Genomic DNA, 20,636 nt, shown 5'->3' with positions numbered 1-20,636 from the left:
GGGATGTTATCATCCATTTCTTTGCACTCTCAGGTGTTTGACTTACATACAGTTGTGCTCGCAATCATTACTTCCCCCAGGTTCCCTCATCCTCATCATCCTCATCATCATCATCATCATCCCACAAACCTTTGCTTCTAGGCAGAGTCTAAACACAAACCTTAAACCTTCGCAGGTAAAAACAAGCACGTCAACTTTAGCGTTTTAAAAGAGTTATGTAATGTCATCCAACGTGCAGCTGCTACCGTGTGACGGGACTTTGTTTTCAATGACTGGACGATTGGATTTCAAAGTTCTCCAGATTTTCTCTTTTTTGTTAAACATAGAGGAGAAGTTAGTTTAAGAAAGTCGATGTACTCACAGTTACACACAAGTACTAACAGGAGATGCACAACATCCATCATATCAGCCATAACTGTCAAAGCAATGTGCACGTTCTGTAACTACATGACAAGCACGGTCCCTCAGAGTGTTTAAAGGACAAGAGGCAGGAAGAGCAGACGACACGTGTCGTACGATACGTTCACCTCCTGGTCCAAACATCTTTATATCCTGCTTCCACTCTTAGTTAACCATTCATTCTGAGAGTCAACACGATGAGACCCGTGCACGTAAAGCCCTCACAACAAGTTCAGCTCCTTCCTGAGACCAACTCACAGAAGCATGACATCACCTCGACTGTCTCACTGTTTTGGCCGCACGATGTTTCACTTTGGTGCAACGAGTAAATGTGTTCACACAGCGTCGGCGCTCTCCACACGAGCCCGTGAAGGTTCACAGCCCTGAAGCTGGAGCATCGGGAACACCAACTTGACATTGAATTGCATAATCTCACACAAACATCCTCTTACGACAGTCCCTGCTCACAAACACAATATAAACAGTTCACTGTGCTGCCCCCGCCCGTCTGTGGAAGGTCATGAACGGGAGCAGACCCTCATTTCAGATCAGATAATGTGTACTTACCACCAGGCCTGCATTCTTCACAGCCAGAGGCAGACCCAGCAGCCCCGTCCCGATGTTCCCTTTCAACAGGTGGATAAGAGTCTGACAGAAACTGGGGGGGGGGGGTTACATCTGCATTAGAACCTGGACAAATATGTTTTCATTACACAGACAAGCTGAGTGCATATTGTTTATAATACGTACGAGGTTCCTGCCCGTCCTCCGATCCTCTCATAGTGTCGTTGGGGCCTGGAGGGTCCAGGAGGAGACGGACACAGCGCGTCCATTTCTGATGGATTTTGGTCGGAGAACAAAGAAGCTGAGGCGACGGGGAGAAGAGACGGGGAGAAGAGACGGGGAGAAGAGACGGGGAGAAGTCAGCGCTTTGTCGCACGGCATAATAACAAGTGTGGCCCTCACCATGTGAATCTCTCACCACCACCATGTGAACCCTTCCACATGTTTTACTGTAATAAGGGGCTCTGCACACGCCTGCGTAAGACTGAGATTTAATACATTCATAAATCTAGAATTGGTGTCTTATGAACAAAAACAATGAGCAAAGATTTGAGCCTTTCATGGAGGTTTTCTAACAAAGCAGTGAAACTTTATCGACCGCTTCTCCGTCACTGCAGGCGTGCGCCTCCCTTTGCTTTGGAAATATAAGAATACAATATAAATACGTGCATTAAAGAAGAACAATATAAAGATTGCATTCAAAGCGATTGAACATTTTGCTACACATAGTATAACAATATAAATATTAGTGTAGCCAAATCTTTATTTGCAGAAGTACAGGCTTTAAATCCTGTTGTACAGCTGGGACTAAACACAACGTTTATACCTTTATATGAATGTACAATTCTGTCAGCTAACGTTATCCAGCATGTGTGTAAAGTTACTTTCAGTCGGCGCTTCGTGTTCATCAGTAGAAATATGTGCAAACTGTTGCAGGATAAACAAAGTAAACCCCGTGTGAGTTGTTTCTGCAGACTCGCTCATAGACACACGCCGCTCTTTAAACTTCACCTGCTTTAAAATGTGAATGAGAGAAACATCTGAAAACACTTTTAGTGCAAGAAAGAACATTTTTAAATGATAGTGACAAATACTACAATACAATACAGCTCTTCACTTTGTCACATCTCATGACTTCTAAAAGGCACAGTGACCTAGTTAAAAACTTCTCTCGTTAACCTGCTGACTGTAACACGTGACGACACTTCATCTCTTTCAAATAGAAGAATAACCTGTTAGAGTGCACAGAGGACCAGAAGCCCTGCAGCTCCGCTCGGCCGCTGCTGCCTGCGTGCTTAATGATCTGACTTCACCCAACACACCGCTTCCTTCCTTCTACAAGCAGAGAGCAACAGTTTCTGCAAGGAGGATGTATCGTCTCATCGCAGAGACTCAAGTGAAACTGAGGCCCGTCTTCATCACTCACAGTCCTGTGCTTCACACCCGCTCCGCTACACTTCCCTTGGCATGATTACAGTCTCACCAGACTGCTACACCATTTACAGAACTGAAATCATGGATGGATAACTTAAAGAGCCTACAGGGCACGGGCTCAGGGGCCGGAGGTCTGAGACCTGGTCGTCTGTAGGAGAGCTGGTTGCATGTCTGCGTCTCATGATCAGATCCTTCTCATGTATGTCATGCATTAGGGTTTCATGTAGCTCAGCAGAGCTCGTCTTAAAGGACCTCACATATACAATTACACCAATCATACACATATACCAAATCCTTCGTTTTAAATGGCTGCATTTGTCTTGTCTTGTCTTGCTCGAAGGAAAAGGAAATCAATAAATCATAGATACTGAGCCTTTATCACCACTTGTTAAATATTTAATTTTGATGTCGTGACCTCGTGCCAAACAAGACACCAGCCGAGCCAAACAAACGGACGCTGCTTTGATGATTCAGTGTCTACCTGCCAGTTGAGATTACACATATAATCCCGCTGCGTCTGTGTACCCACTTTACATTATAGTGCATGCACCATATCCACAGTACAAGAGCAGATAACGCTCAACCGACCGAAGCAGAGCACACGATTGTAATACCTTCTCCTCGGGTGTCTACGTCGCTGGACGCCATCATGTTGGGTCAGTCGTCTCCCAGCCTCGCAGATCCTAATGCCGGGAGATCAGGGAGTCCAGCATCGACAGCTACACGTTGCAAAACACGAAGAAGAAGAAGAAGAAAAATAACAGTTTGATGCAAGACGTGTCAGCAGCAATTGATTGGTTATGAGATCGTGAACTTTACAGTGGAGGGAAGGTCGTGCTCTTTAAATAACATGCTGCACCTTTCAGCTGATCCTTAATGAACATTAAGACGTTCATAGTGAGCTGCAGTTTGTGATACGCAGGCGTGTTGAGTACAAGTTAAGCACTTTCAAGGTACCTAAAACAAAAATGTCCAAACTCTCAAAACCTTCTTAATCGTTTCTATAAACGCAATTTAAAAAGTCCTTAATATTAAAAGATGTTTGGTTTGACGGGAGTTATTGTGTCGATGAAACACCAGATTTGTATATTCAAAGTTAAGCACATTTCTGATCCTTTAAAACACAAGTTATGAAGCATTTTCCAGACTTATGATTATTTCATTATCGCTGCCTCTGCCAGCTTCACATCAGACCTCGCTGTGTGGGATGGTCTTTGAGCAAGGCACTTCTCCTCAGAGCACTGAGACACGATGTTACATAAGAGCAGCGGCTGTGAGTCCAAACACTGTGTGTGAGAACGTTTTCATGACGTGCTGAGTGCTGCTGCTTCTAATCGCACAAGGATTTGCACAGAGGCTTTGCCGTCCACCTGCTGATTCATTGCAAACAACCGCATTTTATAGGAACCAAAATTAAGCAGTCATAACTTCATGTGTGGCGAGCAAACTGTCTTTATCTTCCCGCCACACCCCGTTTAGCAAATAATGAGAATAAGCGACGTGTCAAAGTGGACCGTATTTACAGGAGAACAACATGGACTCGAGACCTCCAGCTAAAAGAAAAGAAGCTTTAAAGGGTGTTGTTGAATTCCCCGTTACGCCATTTATCCTGCATCTATCTCACATTAGTACTGTGAACTATTGCTTCTTGGGAAAGTTGAAAGAGAAAAGCCTCTCACGTGTACAACCACAATGACAATTGATTTGTCCTGGCAGTTGGTCTCAGCGATGAGCTGCTCAGCCCTGCTTCAGTGAGCATGTAGAAAGTTATGTGACTTCTTCTAACTGTAAGCCGGCCAAAGTGTCTAAATACTGAGCTACTCAGCAATTTCCCCGACGTGCCGTGACATGAGGACTAAACTCAGCACTATGGAAACCAAAATAGCCCGGTGTGTGAGTCCAGCACCAGGACGTTAAACAGGAACAAATAAGCTGCTATGATTGTTCCAACACTTAAAGCCATGTCCATTATTTATCCATAACACTTTCACAGGACACACACTCGTCCTCTTCAGCTCATTTAAGATTGTAAATGAAGTCTTTGCGTTCTGTTAGAGGTTTTACAGCCCACTGGCTATGAAGAGTGTCCCTTTACATTACTCTGCGAGGAAACGCCCTTTGTTAGAAGATGTTACATTTTTAAAGTTTTACTTAATTTGTCTTTTAAAACGCGTCTCAGATTTGGAATAATGCTTTAAGTGTATGAATCCGGTTTATCAGGGTCTTAAGCTAATGATTATGGTTGGTAATGATAATGGTATGGTTTAAAATAAACTATTTATCATTGTGTATGTCAGAAACTAGTGAAGACTGCCCAGTATAATTGTCCAGAGCCCAACTTAGCTTTAATATGACTTTAACAGTATATAAAACCCTCAAATACTTTATTTACAATGTGATAAAACAGGGAACCAGCAAATAAATGTCATGTTTGCTTCTAGATGACAATCAAACAATATCTAAAGTAGTTGAATATTGAGTTTCTGTGGATTGACTGACCAGATACAGGACTTATTATTATTAATACTTTCAGTTTCAAAGCTCGGGAACTCATTTACTATATAAAATGCATTTACAGCAACAACCCCAAAGACAAAACGTTTAGGGGAAGTATGCTTTCTATTGTCTTAGCAACAATAACGTTTCCTTTATTCTGTAATGCAAGAAGACAAGAAGTCATCTCAGATCTACTGAAACTGAATCAGGTGCAAATAGAGACCTTCACATACAAAGGTCTTATTGTGTGGATGCAGCTCCCGGTGTTTACTGAGCTAACACATAGCACACTATGCTTGTCCAGGGTGCAGACACACTTACACCAGTCTCCTTCTTCACTATTAGAAAAACACTAAAACACAAAGACACACACCGGACAAACCGGACAATCTAATCATGTTTAAACTATAGTCTTTGACCAGCAGACGTGGTGCGTGATAAAGCAGACTAACACCAGTGATGGCCCGGAAACCACTCCATTAAATGAGATTAACTGTGTTGTGCTAAGAAAACTGTTAAATAGCTCTGTTGGAAAACGCTTTGGTTTCCAGTTCCCTCCGACACACAGAGATGACACTCGGGCTAACGTGGGGATTACTGGCGTTAGCTTCGATATGTTAACAACAAGCTAGCTACACAACACCACTAAGGTGTTACTAGCATGGCAACATAGCGGTTTGTTTTGAGGTGGCTCGACGAAGCAGCTTAGCTAACGTTATGTGTCATAAACCTAGGTTAGCCAACGTTAGCTATATGTTCCGATGCCATCTTTGTGCCCGCGAACACCCCAGCAAAGCGGCTCGTAATGAACAACAACCTACCTCGGGGAAACCTTGAGTTCTCTCTCCTGGTGTCGGACTGGCTTTAATAGAGGATAACCCCGCCACAGACCTCTTCTTTTCCTATCATGTCTGTTGAACACAGCGCGGCGACACTGCACCGAGTGAAGGCTAAACAGGAGGAGTCGGCTCGGCCCGCGGTCATGTGACCCGGCCGAGGACTAAGTGTCCGAGGGCAAGGTGTTGTTGCCATAGATACCGATTCTAACTAAAAAACTGTTAGCGTCTTTAAATATATTTTATTTGAGCTAAAGCTTGCTTATTATAGGGGAGTTATGGGGGATAAGAAGGAAGATGGAAACACTTTCAATTCCCACGGTCCGGGAATGGTACATATGTCAAAAGAAATTGTTTTAAATGTTAAACCTGTTTATAAAGTGCGTTTTAATTCTATGGTCAAATCTGTATTTTGTTAAACAACTCGACATCGCTACTGATTAGGGCTTTTATTTTGGAAATATGTAGGTTTGGAAGCGCTTGATTTGTGCTACGGCGCGGCCAGACTACATTGATTGAGGCTACGTTTAGACGTTATCTACGTAATTTGTCTTTCGTTTATTTTCTTCAGATATAATTTGATCAAGCAACTAAATTAAAAAATTAACTAAATAACACAAAGGGTTTTGGAATGTGCAGTAAAAATAGAAAAACACGTCACCGGAGTGATAGTTTACGGTGCATCAAGTTAGCCAAAATAAAAGCAGAAGTTAAACTATTTTACTTCAAAATAAAACGAAGCAAATTCTTTATGTCATGTTTTAGTCTCTAAATACTTCTCTGAATACATATAATCTCTTTTAAATCATTTTAAAAAAATGTATCTTGACCTAAAAGCATTGCAACATATATAAATATGTTAATCTATAAATAATCTGTGCTCCTTATTTCATACCGGAAATCCGGTTGCTCCGTAGAACACAGCTAGCTTCACAACAGCTAATCGTCAACATTTCTGGAGGTTTTCACAATAACGTTGATTGCAACATTTGCAAGTCATTCAGGGACGAAAGTACACATCTAGTCCGACAGACGGGTTGCGCCACATCACTTCCAACATGACTGTGAGTTTCGATCGTAATTATACTTTTAGTGCCAAGTTAAATGAGCATTTCCTTTCCGTATTGCTAAATAGCCTGTAAGCTAGCTATCAAACTTGCTATAGTTGGCTGAAAAGTTACCAATCTTTCATTGATACCACGGTTAGAGACCACAACAGAGGCTGGTCTTTGACTTAATTGAACAATAGTGTGAATTGAGCAGCATATAAAGTAACCAGGTTCAGTTATAACTGTTTAGTTAATGCAACGTCAGATCAATGGTGGTAAAGCTGGTATTGACATATTACATTGTTTCTCTTCATATCATGAGATCTGATCGCACATAATGCAATCTTCACTTATTGTTTATCTACATGCTACAGTAGAGATACAAGACACTGACACCTGTGTACTGTTGCACTTATTTTGCCATATTTTAGCTACTGTGTGAACGTTACAGAACAGAGCAGCAAGAATAAACCATAAAGTGCATTCAAGAGATCACTCCACACATTTAGAGATTGTGTTGAGTGACAGACATTATCAGTGTTACAGGTTATTTACATAATGTTTGCAATTCTCTACAGAATTATTTAAAGGGTTGTATAAATATCTTTCCAGTTAAAGAAAGATGTAATGCATGAGGAAGTATTATCCCCACAAAATGGAAGAGTAAGATAACACATAATATAATCTGTCTCCAACAGAAGCACGAGTTTGAGGTGGCGATGACGTGTGAGGGATGCTCAGGAGCCGTGACCAGAATCCTCAACAAGCTGGGAGGTGAGACTGACGGGTCCTCTCTCTTATATCTGGGAGGTGAGACCGACGGGTCCTCTTCTTATATCTCAGACTCCAATACTTAATATCAGACGTTAACTTCTGTAATAAAATAATAATTCCTTTGCATATTTTATTTCTCAAAATGCATTTATTCTTTTGGAGTTCAGCCTCCAGTAAGTGTGAGAACAGTCTCCTTGTGAGTAGTTCAGTGTTTAGCTTCCACAATAAATGCATAAAGTAATATAAATTCTGTTTGGCTTCGTCATTAAAATGTTAAATGCTGATGTGACCCTTCTGTTCTTCACGTCTGAGCTACAGAAGTCACTCCTTCAGATCCTCTCACACGTTCACATCACGTGACGTAAACCAGAAATACAACACGAGAGTTAAAGCGTCTCGTGATGAATCTTGTCCTCGTGTTGCTTCCTGGAACTACAAAGTGCCTCTTTGCTCTCTGTGCTCTCAGATGTGAAGTTTGAGATCGACCTGCCTAAGAAACTGGTTTGGATCGAGTCCGACAGAGACGTGGAAGTTCTCACGGAGACACTGAAGAAATGTGGGAAGGAGGTCAAGTACATCGGCATCAAGTGAAGGAACCTGCTCACACGGGGAACAGGTGACAGGAGGGATATGTATATGTTAAAGTCCACTCACGTGTATCTTTATCTTCCCACAGATGTATGTTTATGAGCTCCATAATGCTGCTGCACATCTCTTCACTCTGATGTGATCTGTTTATTGTGTGTGTGTGTCTGTGTATTTCTCCAGGAAATCATTGCTGCTGATGCAAAGTGAAGATTTATGCTGGAATTCAAGTTCATTACCTGCCGGGAAAATGAATGGACCCCCTCCCCCCACCTCAAATACGCACAACCCCCCCCCCTTTGATGCAGATCTTCCCTCAGTGTTGATGTCTTAAAGTGGCAGTAACCTTTTCTGTTTCTTCTTTAACGTGATTAGATAACAGACACGATGTGTGTTCTGGATTATGAGCTCCAGCTGTAGCGCTGAAGCATCAGGACATGCAGCTGCACGTTTCCTGTTTGTGTAAAACACTACAAACGTCCTTCGACACAGTTTAAATACATTCCCTGGATTGTAAAACACACTGCAAATGATTGGCTGTGTTTGCCTGAACCTTGACATTCAGTGTTATTGTTGCATTTATTGGATTTGACCTTTTTAAAACGTGTCGATCTGCACCAACTGCCTCTCCTCCCTTCAGGGACCATCTGCTGCACCTGCTTCCTTTACACTAAATGAATCCAGAACCCCACATTTATAAATCACGGTTGATATTTACTGAGAGATATTTTGTTTTTCTATGAACAAGGTTTTTGTTACTTTGGGACGCGCATCCTTCCTCTCCGTCTGTAATGGTGTGTTGTGTAGCACGGGGGAATAAATGCACTTCTGCCTCACTGCGTCACTGTGCACTGGTTATTGTTCCTCTACACTTTAAACACTTTGTTTGGGAGATGTGAGCTCAGTAATATGCTCGAATATGAAAATACTTCAATAATGTTGAAGAGTTTCTGTGAAAAGTTTATTAAAGTACTTTCTTCTTTATTCAGAGAAAACAAAATAAATGTGTTTTAAAAAGTGTCGAGTGAGAAGAGTAGTGACGACAACCATCTTTAAACTAACGGCTGCTGATGTTGGCAGCACTTCATCAGATCCAGTGTGTGCGTGCACAGCATACTGGTGTACATCACACTGATGCACATCACACTGGTGTACATAACACTTACAACCAGGAAGTCAGTAATAATAATAAGAATAAGAATAAGAATAATAAGAATGGAATTAAATGAGTCACAATTTGAATGGGGTTTGGTCGGTATAATTCCAAGTCGTCATCGTTCCTGAACGTGTACAACAGAAAAGCTTCATGTGCTGAAGCTCACTGTAGGTCGCTGCTTTAACCACCAGGGGGCGCTGTGTGATCGAGATGGACCTACCTTCCAATATAAAACCTTTAAAATGCAGCTGTAACGTCCCTGAAGAGTTTAGGCACGCATTGGGAAATAAGGAATTTATTTTTCATTCAGTTTACTTTCTTCTGCAGTTGGTAAGAATGAAATATTTAGAAGTGCAGTTTTTCTTTTCTCTCAGTTCTTCATACTGATCCTCATAAATCAAAAGTGTGATGTGACTCAGAAACACTTGGCTGTCTCTGCCGGTGTGAGGTGTGGCAGCGGTGCAGGAAGCTCAGAACTGCTGGGCTTGCTTTTTATTCATTTATCTGTTTTATTCTGTTATGGAGCTTTATTGCTTATTATTTCTATCTGACATCAGGAGTGCCATGTCAGCATGCAGAGATGGTGACGACTGTAACACCTGATATGAGCAGGAACATGTCAGTTTATGTTTTTATGTGTATTTCAAGATAACACTTTATTGTTACTCCAAGCAGGAGATGAAGTTTTACAGCAGCACGAGAACAGTGAGAGAGGGAGGTGCAGCATACATTCAGAAGTTAGAGAGCTACATACAGTCTCCTGATATTCCTGAGCAAAGAGACAAACATGAAACATACTGAAGGCCATATAAAGGTCATGCATCATCATGTGGATTTAAAGCTGCAACCTTTTGACAATACAAACATGACATGTTGTACATTATGATCCGGCTGTTATCACACACAGATCCACAGCTGCACCTCTCACGGCCGGTTCGACCCTGGCTCCGTCAGCGTGGATGACGCCCAGCAGGACGCTCACCAGCGAGGCGTAGAAGAGGGTGGCGCAGCAGATGTAGAAGGTCCAGCCGAGGTGGCGCAGCAGCTCGGGCTCCTGCTGCTCGACGGACACCAAGAAGACGACCAGAGAGCTGGCACAGAGAGCCACTGCAGAGGAGGACAGGGAGATGTAATTGATATGTTCCTCTTTAGTTTAAGAGAGAGACATTTCACATTTAGTGTTCAGAGGTTATTATAAGTCTGGTTCCTGAGGGAATATGTCTAAATGTGGTTGTTAGGCATTGAACTTGGAGCAGTCAGCCTTCACTGTGGTTTTGAACGTCATACGTCCTGCTAAGAATGAAGTATAGAAATGAAAGGTCACATGTTAAATCACCACAATTAACCTTAAATCAACATGTGTTATTGAGAGTAAATGGGGCTAAGTTTGAGTTTAGTTCTAATGAGTTTACCTTCTATATTAAAATCATTTAGTAAAGGTGTAATACAGTAACTTCAGGTACATTTTCCACCAAGTTATACAGGGTTAGGGGCAAACAAGTCACTGAAACACAAAACAATTGTTGAGCAAATATTGTAACTAGACTGCTTATGTATGAATCTACTGTTTGCTGTATGTGCAGAAGCTGACAGATTGTGTTTGATGTCAGGAGCTCCCTGGTATATATATATGGTTAAAGCTGTGCATTGCACCAGAGAGGATGTTGAGCAGCAGAGCAGCGAGGGCTTTCCTTCCTCGGGTCAGAGCCGGCCGGACTGTGATCGCAGCAGCCAGAGACAGCAGACTGGAAGCAGACAGGAACATCCAGGACAAACTGTAGCTGCCTGCAAGGATTTAAAATGCTTTACTCAGAGATGAGAGTTATCTGGTCCTGAAACCTGTCCTCACAGGGGGCTTAGACACAGTCAACAGAAAGACAGCATGGCAGAACTTCTGCACAAAGCCTTGAATGCCATTTCTTCCCGTCAGAAAATACCACAAACTTTGATTATTCAAGGTCAGATGTCATGAACTTCACCTGGCATGGTGTCCGTCTTGAAATACATTTGTCTTATTGTCTGGGACATAAGGACATCTATAAGATGTGTCCTCCTCCTGCAGCCTCTGCAGAGTCAACAACCTTCTCATCCTGGACCATCAAAGCACCGAGCAGACTTAAACACTGCTTCTTTCCCTGGGGAGTACGCACACTTAACTCCAACAAGCGTGTAATGTCCCCTCACATGTAAAGAATATCTCTCTGTATGTTTGTTTGTTTGTGCTGCTCAACTTTATGTTTTGAACCTGCAGCAGATCAGCATTTCAACATACCTGTCGCACGAAGGCACGACATTTAGCACGCTCTGGTTAGCATTTTAGCATGCACACGTTCTATTAACATATGATGTTAGCGTGTTGGGTTAATTATGTCACATTTAGCATGTTTAAGACTTAAAGTCCCTTTAAAACATACTTTTGCTTTTGATTTGGCAATGAAAAAGTACTGGTACCCTGTCAAATAATTTATTTTGGGTTTATAAATGATAACCAGTGGTGGAATATATATATATATATATATATATATATATATATATATATATATATATATATATATGATAGATATTGTAATATATATATATGATATATTACAATAATATATCATATATATTATATATATATATATATTATATTATTGTAATATATATATATATATATATATATTACAATAATATATCATATATATATTATAAATGATTGTAATATATATAAATATATATATATATATTTATATATATATATAATATATATATATATATATTATATTATTGCAATATATATATATAATTTATATATATATATAATATATATACAATAATATATTATATATATATATATATATATATATATATATTGCAATAATATAATATATATATATATATATATATATATATATATATATATATATTACAATAATATAATATATATATATATATATATATATATATATATATATATATATATATATATATATATATATATATAAAGAGCAGGTGTAATGCTGGAGAAGGATAAATACAAGTCCAACTAATGCAAATGTTCGTATTAATATTTATAACTGATCTGGTTCAGTAAATACTTTTTAATAACATAAAAACCGTCATCTTATTATTGTCACTTAAAATAAAATCAATACAGTAAAAGTTTGATGAATCAGAATCTCGTCGTGTTTAACGGACGCTCACCCAGCCAGGCTGGAAACGTGGTGCAGCTGGAGAAGCCTTCGTAGGCGCTGCAGAGGGCAAAGAGTCCCTCGCTGGCCCCCTCAGTCTGAACCAGCCACTGAGGCGCACAGAGACTCATTGTGTACAGCACAAACTCCACAGATAACAGGGTTGTCAGTACAGTCACTGGATTCCTCATGTTACCCTCCCACACACACAGACACTGTCTCTCTTCAGTGCATCTCATGGAGAAAACTCCTTAATTCTTCTTTGCAGGGAGTAGCTGCAGAGTTTGCTGCTCCAGGAGACTTTTAGTTTAAATACCAGAAATAACCCTGAAGAATAATCCACGGGGAAACCGCCTTTGAGCAAGGCACATAATCCACAGAAAGATGTTGTATGTCTCACAAGAAGGTGTGACTGTGTCTAGCTCCGTGGAGCAAAGAGAAGTTTGTACGTCCGTCTTCTCCTTGACCACGGACACACACTGTGTAACTGGGATATACTGTGTGTGTGTGTGTGTGTGTGTGTGTGTGTGTGTGTGTGTGTGTGTGTGCAGTATACTTCCTCTGACAAATATTGGCTTCCACAGGAGATTCAATTAATGCAATATATTGAAGCAAACACAGCCTGTTTGCTTCTATTCAAAGCCAGCGTCGACCTGCAGGTTGCCATCTTCAGTACTCGCTGATAACACACCTTTGTTGTGTGTGTTCAAACTGGAAACAGACGTCAATTTGTTTTGATATTTTTATGCTTTTTCTAAGTACTTGGACACAGGTAAACCACTGACTTGGACTTCTGCAGAAGTCTGATGTTTGCTTGACATCTGGGCCCGAAGAGAACATACAGAATACGATGAATAAATACAGAAATATAATGCTTCCGAAGGTTTCTCCATGCTTGTAGATTTATATGTTCACAATTTATTTAGTTTTCTAATTTCTGACCTATAATTAAGACTTCTACATGTCCGGCACTCTGTACAACAAATACATTGTTGTATTTATTCCACTTTGCACACTGAAACCAAACCAGACTAAACATAAAATGAACCCAAAGTGTTTTAGACACAACTTTCAGGACACATTGTGTGACATATAAAACCCTTTCCTGTGTCAAAAGGACAAACAATGACAAAGACTGGTCCATACTCTCATCACATACAGATGCTTTGACAGGAACACTTGTAATGATGTCATTTAAGTATGTTATGTGAGGTTTAGGCAACAAAACGTTACAGAAAAGATAATGGTTTAAATTCAAATATGTACGTTTGTTACTTAGATTACATACGTTATGTAAGTTATGTAAGTTTCATAAGTTAACTTAGCCCACGTACATAAGTTAAAATAAGTCACACACACACTATAAGTTGGTTTCACACGGACACTAACAGCTGTCTCCACCCCGTGTCGTCAGTCTACGCTGGACTCTCAGCCTTAGCTGTGTTAGGGTTTAGCTTAGCATATTAGCATATTAGCATATTAACACACTAAAAACTCTCTCTTGGACACATACACACTCTGTCCTGAGCTGACCAGCAACAGGTTATTTATGTGTCTGTGTATATGTGTGTGTCCCATGGGTAGGGGTGAGGGTGGGGTGTGGTTAAGGCTGTCAGATCCTGTCCAGTGTGCCAAAACAAACATACCCATCACCAGGAGGTTACAGCCAGTTAGGGAAATGTGCAGTTTGACTGACGAGAGCAAACAGTCGGCCGACGCTGCGGCTTCCCATCTCTCTGGGAGTCTCTGCCGTGTATTTCCTCTCTGTTTGGTGGGACTTTGTCACCTTGTTCTGGGTGGAAAGTCAGGTAGACCAATGCCCATAATTCACATGAATGCAAACTGTCGATGGAATTACATCCTCCTGTTCTGTCACAGCACGGTGGAAAAGGAGTTTATTTTATTTGCACATAAACAGGTGAAAGTTTTGGAAGCACGAGTGCTTTTATATAACTCAGATCTGATACTGTAGGATACATACACATCTGTATGACTGATCTCTTAATCCCTTAATCCCGTTAACTTGTTTACATTTGTGTGATCCCTGTTGATTTTGACATTGTGTATATATATGTTAGATTTGCACCTTATTGTTATCTTATACTTCTTATATCTGCGTTTTATCTTATCTCAACTTATCCTTACAAAGTTTGTGTTTGATAAAGAAGAACATTTAAAGGGATTATCAGATTATAAATTGACGAGCAGCCCTGTGTGTTGCTGCAAACCGTAATGCAAAACAGAATTAAACCATGAGTTTTACCTTCTGCTCTGATGCTTATTTGACACCAGAAAACTGTTTTGTTGGCTGAAAAATGGCGACAACTTAAATATTTACAGATTCTACAACAGAGCATAAACATATATAACATATATAAAGTTTGGTCTGAAAGTGGAAGAAGGAAACATAGTATTACATGTCACATGATCTTGCAGTTCCCTCTGTGGCCTCTGCGCCAGACGTTACCTCTCAGGAGCTGAGGTCACCAAACTCCAAACTCCAGATAAGTGCAAGTTGTCCCGTCATAACATGTGCAACAAAACTAACAGACAAGCGAGCGGGGGGGGAGATGTCAATCAAACGACAGGCTCACACAAGCCCCGATAAGGAGAATCAGCAGTTGTTCCACGTTGTGCAGGGAGTGCTGCAGAAACACGTGGCATGGACGACGTTCAGACATGTTCAAGAGAAGCAACAACGCAACGCCATGTGATATTGTTGTCGCCCAGTTCAGTTGTCTTGTCGAATCTGGATCAGATAGTTCAGCACAAGATCAGATCAAATTGGCATGTGATACGAATGATCTACAATTCCTGCTATCAAAACGATCTCGTCTTCATTCGTCACCTGCAAAAGGAGCATGTAATGTCGACGCAGGACAGGAAGGAGACAGATCCAACTGAAAAACAGATAAAGAGTAGATGGAAGCAGATGAAAACAGACCCTCGGGATCACAAGAATTAACATGCACATGAAAATAAACACATGTACCGTATGTGGTTTTATCTGATTCAAGAGAATAGAGGTTATGTTGGCAGACTCTGCTGCAGCAGCAGAGATGACATTGTAACAAGCCTGTAACGGGCAGAGAAGAGTAATTACTCTAATAAGTAGAGACTTTAATGTCAGGCTTCGCCCCGGGCTGATCCTGCACAGTCATGATGGATTGAGTGCTTCGTCAGCAACTCCGAGCCTGCTAAATGGTGGTTCCCTACATTTCTGTTCTCTGCACACTGGATTAAAATATTGTGACATTTAACATCCTGTTGGCATTTAGCAGCAGCTCCATCGGGCTAGCAGGAGTCTCCCATTGGGCCTGTTTGCTTCTGCTGAAGGAGATTAAAAGCTCTGACAGCTTTTTAGTGTTTTTGCTGAACGCGCAGAGAAGCATGCATGAACCTGCGAAGCACACAAGTGAAGGCAGGAGTGTGTGAGGTTCTAAAATAACATCTTACAGTCCATGGAATCTTAAAGGAATAGTTCGACATTTCTTGTCGAGGGTTAGATGAGAAGATTGAGACCACTCTTGTCTGAACGCCAAATACGAAGCAGGGGCCAGGGAACAGCTAGCCTAGCTTAGCATAAAGACTGAAAACAGGTGTAAACAGCTAGCGTAGCTCTCTCTGTCTGTCAGGCGTTCTCTGCTACACGCAGTCATGGAGGTTGAAGTAATATTGACAACGGGAACTCTTCATTTTAGGAATAACACCTTTTTCTCTGGTGCCTCCTTTTTGCGTTAAACCTCCACAAATACAACAAAAAGAAACAAAGTTACAGGATAAAGTAGAATTTTTATTTTTCTCTCAGTCACTGTTCTGCCTACTGTCTTCGCGAAGCACTGAAATATCATTAGCGATATAACTTGAGAATCAAACCTTGCGACCAGATAATGGTGACATGATTCATGGTGCGAACAGCCTCGAGCCACAATTAGTAAAGTTGTCCTTCAGTACTAAATGCTTTTAAAAGCACAATAAAAGCTTTAAAAATACCTGAATCATCCCATAAATTGCGCACATTGCTAAATATAAACGGAGTCCCTTAAGTCTCAAAGTTTAATGTCTCAATGTTCCCTTAATTGTGCAATAAATACCATTTACCTTCCCAAACAGTCTGTGACAGTAGACTGAGGAGCATTAAGGGTTTTAATATGATTTAATACACAATTAATGAGTCCTGTTTCCTAGTCAACGTGAAGCGAAGCTGCTTCTGCCAACTCCTCGACTCTTCTGAAAGTAGTTTGTTCTTCAGGAAGTTAACGTGTTCTCAAAGTAATGAGACCTGCCTCCTGTCCATCAACACTTCAGCGATAAAATAAGTTATGAGCTGAAAGCACTTTCATTTTTTACTGCACCGCCTGCAGTTAGCCTCTACTGTGTGTGTGTGTGTGTCAGTACACTGTGTCCGAGCTGCAGTTTTCTTTTTTACACGTCACCAAACTGTCTGCAGCTGCTGACGTCTGCTGCTTTGACTGAAGCCAGAGTTTCATCCTCTGTTTCAAAGCAGAACACGTCTTTTACTGCGTCTGACAGGATTGTATATATTCTCTATATGTTTACACGCAGTGAATATACAAACAAAGACTGCACATCCCCCTCAGACGTCTTGTGCATCATCTTAAACACTTTTCCCCAAAATTCAACCTCACATATTTGGTATCTTTGGCTTCTCCACTAGAGTTTAAAGTAAAGTTAACGGCAGGTCTGTGAGGTCAACAACGTCAACAACGTCCATAACTTAAAAAACATAAAACCATCATCTTTCATTAAACTTAACCAAGTAGGGGTGGTGATGGCCTAGTGGTACGCCTTCCGAACAAAACACTACAAGGTTGGGAGTTCAGTACCAGGCTGCCACCATTGTACCCCTGAGCAAGGTACTTAACCCTTAGCTGCTCCAGGGAGACTGTCCCTGACCTTAGTTCACTGTAAGTCGCTCTGGATAAGAGTGTCTGCTGAATGACCTGTAATGTAGTTTTGTTTCAATTTAGAAAATTAACCACATTGTAAGGGTACGATCCAGACAGAAGGAGGGTGGGACTCAATAGCACGACTCAGAGGCAGATCAATGGAAATGGGAATAGTCTTTACTGAAACGTTGCAGTGGCGATGGTACACGCGTAGGCAGTTGATCATACAAAGCATGCAGGGATAATCCAGGTCGGGTCACGGAAACAGGTTCGGTAGATCTTCAGCGTAGAAGCACAGCAGACAGATCAGGCAAAGACACAATCAGGTCACGGAAACAGGGTCGAGGAAGCCGGGGAATCAAACACTTGGGAAACAGGAAGACGGGACTAACGCTAGAACTCTTGACATCAAAATACGAAGACGAACTGGCAACGAGAGACAAACAAAACACAGACTATATCCAGCAAGCAGTGAGAGGGAACAACGAGACACAGGTGAGGACACTAACGAACAGATTGGGAACACCTGGGGGCAGGAAGTGGAAACAACAGAGAACACACATGCTTAAAACAGTGAACGTAATCTGGGAGGAAATGTGTAATTGAGATTACGATTGAGTTAAATAAGAAGGCATGTTTGTAGGAGACCTGGTTGGTCAGTGTTGGTGATTATGATTGTGATGTTTCCACGGGATTCTCAGTTATATGGACTAAAACCTTTTCTTAAAGGCTGTGTTCTCATCTTCAAACATCTCTACCTGTGAGAGGATCTCCAAATATAGAAGACCATCAGTGCTGTACAATACAATAAAACCACACGCAGCAATAACACGTTCTGTCATCACCTGTACAGAGTTTGTCCTCCTGGATAATTATGTGTGCGGCCACAGTCTGACATCAGCCACAGCTTGTCCTTTACAAATCCCAACAAACTTGGACTGAAGTCTCAGCGGTGAGTCAGGCAGTGAGCTCATCTGCTGTCCTCTGTGTCGGAGTAATTACAGCCTGTAACCCTTCATCAGGGTTTGTGTGTGTGTGGCGGCTCAGCCAGACTGTACTTGAGGAACAACTAAATCACAGACGTCCCTCGAGCACACAAACAGTTCGCTGCGTCACGTTTTATACGTTGAGCTGTGAATCCAGACTGAAGAACAAAGTGTAGCGTAGTGGTTAACTTCCTGGATCAACATATTAACCAAACAATACATCCTCAGTACTGTTTGCATGTAAGTGGACTTAATCCTGTACGTTTACTTCTACGCATATTCTTTCTGCAGACTGTGCAGAGCTATTATTCTTCTACTGTGTTTAAATAGTGCTTTCTAAGATGTAATAATAATAATAATAATACATTTTATTTTATTTTATAGGCGCCTTTCATGGCACTCAAGGACACCGTACAGAACATAAGGTTAAAAACAAGGAACAAACAAGCAACAAAACAAAGTCCGACAGTCATTCACAAACAAAACAAAACAAAAAACAAAAACTAAGAACAGAGAAAAATAAAACTTAAAAACAACAATCAGTTAACAAATGAGTAATTATTAAGAATATGAATTTAAAAAGATGAGTTTTTAAACCAGACTGAATGCGGGGAGGGAGTGGATGTTGCACATGTTTAGTGGGAGAGAGTTCCAGAGACGGGGGGCAGAGTGGCTGAAGGCTCTGGGCCCCATGGTGATCAGGCGGGCAGAGGGAATAGTGAGTTGGGAGGCAGAGGAAGATCGGAGAGAGCGAGAGGGAGTGTAGGTGTGAAGGAGTTCAGAGAGGTATAAAGGTGCAAGATTGTGAAGGGCCTTGAAGGTGAGGAGCAGAATTTTAAAATCAATGCGATATTTAACTGGGAGCCAATGGAGTTGTTGGAGAACCGGAGTGATATGGTTTATGGAAGGAGTTCTGGTGATGATACGGGCGGCTGAATTTTGGACCAGTTGGAGTTTACGTAGAGATTTGTGAGGAAGGCCAGAGAGGATGGAGTTGCAATAATCTATACGGGATGTAACAAGGACATGGATGAGAATGGCAGTGGTGTTGGGTGACGTGAGGAGACGGTTAATGTTGCGGAGGTGGAAGTAGGCAGACCGAGTGATGTTGTTTATGTGAGCTTCAAAAGATAGGGTGCTGTCAAGAATGACACCCAGGCTCTTTACTTGGGGGGAGGGGGGGAGTTACCAATGGTAAGGGAGAATTTATCAGTTTTGGCCAGAGTGTACTTGGAGCCAACTAGAAGAACCTCGGTGTTATCACTGTTAAATTTGAGAACGTTATAAAGGGAAGTCATAAAGGGAAGTGGGGGGAGAGCAGATGTGGGCTTGGTGGAAAGATAGAGCTGGGTGTCATCCGCGTAACAGTGGAATTGGATACCGTATTTCCGGAAGATATGGCCGAGAGGTAGGAGGTAGATGATAAATAGGAGGGGGCCCAAGATAGAGCCCTGAGGAACACCAGTGAGGACAGGAAGGGACTGTGATTTGAAGTGTTTGAGTTGAACAAAGTGGGTACGGCCGGAGAGGTAAGATCTGAACCAGGTGAGGGGTGTGCCAGTGATACCAATAGAAGGTAATCTGTGAAGAAGGATGTGATGTGAGATGGTGTCGAAGGCTGCAGTCAAGTCAAGAAGGATGAGTATGGATAGGAGCCCAGAGTCAGCAGCCACCAGGAGATCGTTTGTGATTTTGACCATGACCTTCTCTGTACTGTGTGAGGAGCGGAAACCAGACTGAAATTGTTCATAAAGATTATTGTTGTTGAGATGAGTGTGGACCTGGGCTGCAACGGTTTTCTCAAGTATCTTGGAGAAAAATGGTAGGTTAGAGATTGGGCAGAAATTATTCAAATTATTGGGGTCCGCACCAGGTTTTTTGAGAATAGGGGTTATTGCACCTGTTTTGAGGGATGAGGGGACGAGACCAGAGGTAAGGGAGGAATGAATTATGTCGGTAATTAGAGGGGAGAGGGAAGGCAGACATGTTTTAACTAGGTGTGTAGGAAGGGGGTCAAGCTGACAGGTGGATGATTTAGATTTACAGATGAGATTAGATATGTCAGTGACAGTGGGAAGTTCGAAGCTCGATAGTGGAGAAGCGAGGGGAGCATATAGAGTTGAGTGAAGTGATGTATAGTTAGAGGAGGCCAGTTGCTGGTGAATATTAATGATTTTGGCATTAAAAAAGGTCATGAAGGTGTTACATTGAGCAGTTGAATACAAGTGGGGTGCAAGAGAGTCCGGTGGTTTCAGAATGCTGTTGACTGTAGAGAAT

At 41.5% G+C, this 20,636-nt stretch overlaps 2 protein-coding genes across 2 annotated transcripts in view; one reads left to right on the top strand and one right to left on the bottom strand.

Annotated features, from left to right (window-relative positions):
- slc36a1 (solute carrier family 36 member 1) overlaps positions 1-5,892 on the bottom strand; it is a 32,597-nt gene extending 26,705 nt beyond the window's left edge. Inside the window, exons 1-4 of the mRNA XM_029441336.1 lie at positions 5,715-5,892; positions 3,012-3,116; positions 1,150-1,264; positions 967-1,057 (exon numbers count right to left, since the gene is read on the bottom strand). Coding sequence (XP_029297196.1) covers positions 967-1,057; positions 1,150-1,264; positions 3,012-3,048 — 243 coding nt within the window. The 5' untranslated portion in view covers positions 3,049-3,116; positions 5,715-5,892. The remainder of the gene's footprint in view (positions 1-966; positions 1,058-1,149; positions 1,265-3,011; positions 3,117-5,714) is intronic.
- Positions 5,893-6,635: 743 nt separating this feature from the next.
- atox1 (antioxidant 1 copper chaperone) lies at positions 6,636-8,978 on the top strand. The gene is made up of 4 exons (XM_029441658.1): positions 6,636-6,793; positions 7,477-7,552; positions 8,019-8,168; positions 8,321-8,978. Exons 1-3 carry the CDS (start codon positions 6,788-6,790, stop codon positions 8,141-8,143), a joined length of 207 nt encoding a protein of 68 aa, XP_029297518.1. The 5' UTR covers positions 6,636-6,787; the 3' UTR covers positions 8,144-8,168; positions 8,321-8,978.
- Positions 8,979-20,636: the final 11,658 nt, after the last annotated feature.

Source organism: Cottoperca gobio, chromosome 10 (assembly GCF_900634415.1).
Source record: "Cottoperca gobio chromosome 10, fCotGob3.1, whole genome shotgun sequence".
NCBI lineage: Eukaryota > Metazoa > Chordata > Actinopteri > Perciformes > Bovichtidae > Cottoperca > Cottoperca gobio.
Note: the sequence above shows the minus strand (reverse complement) of the source record. Positions and strands in the feature narration are given on the sequence as shown.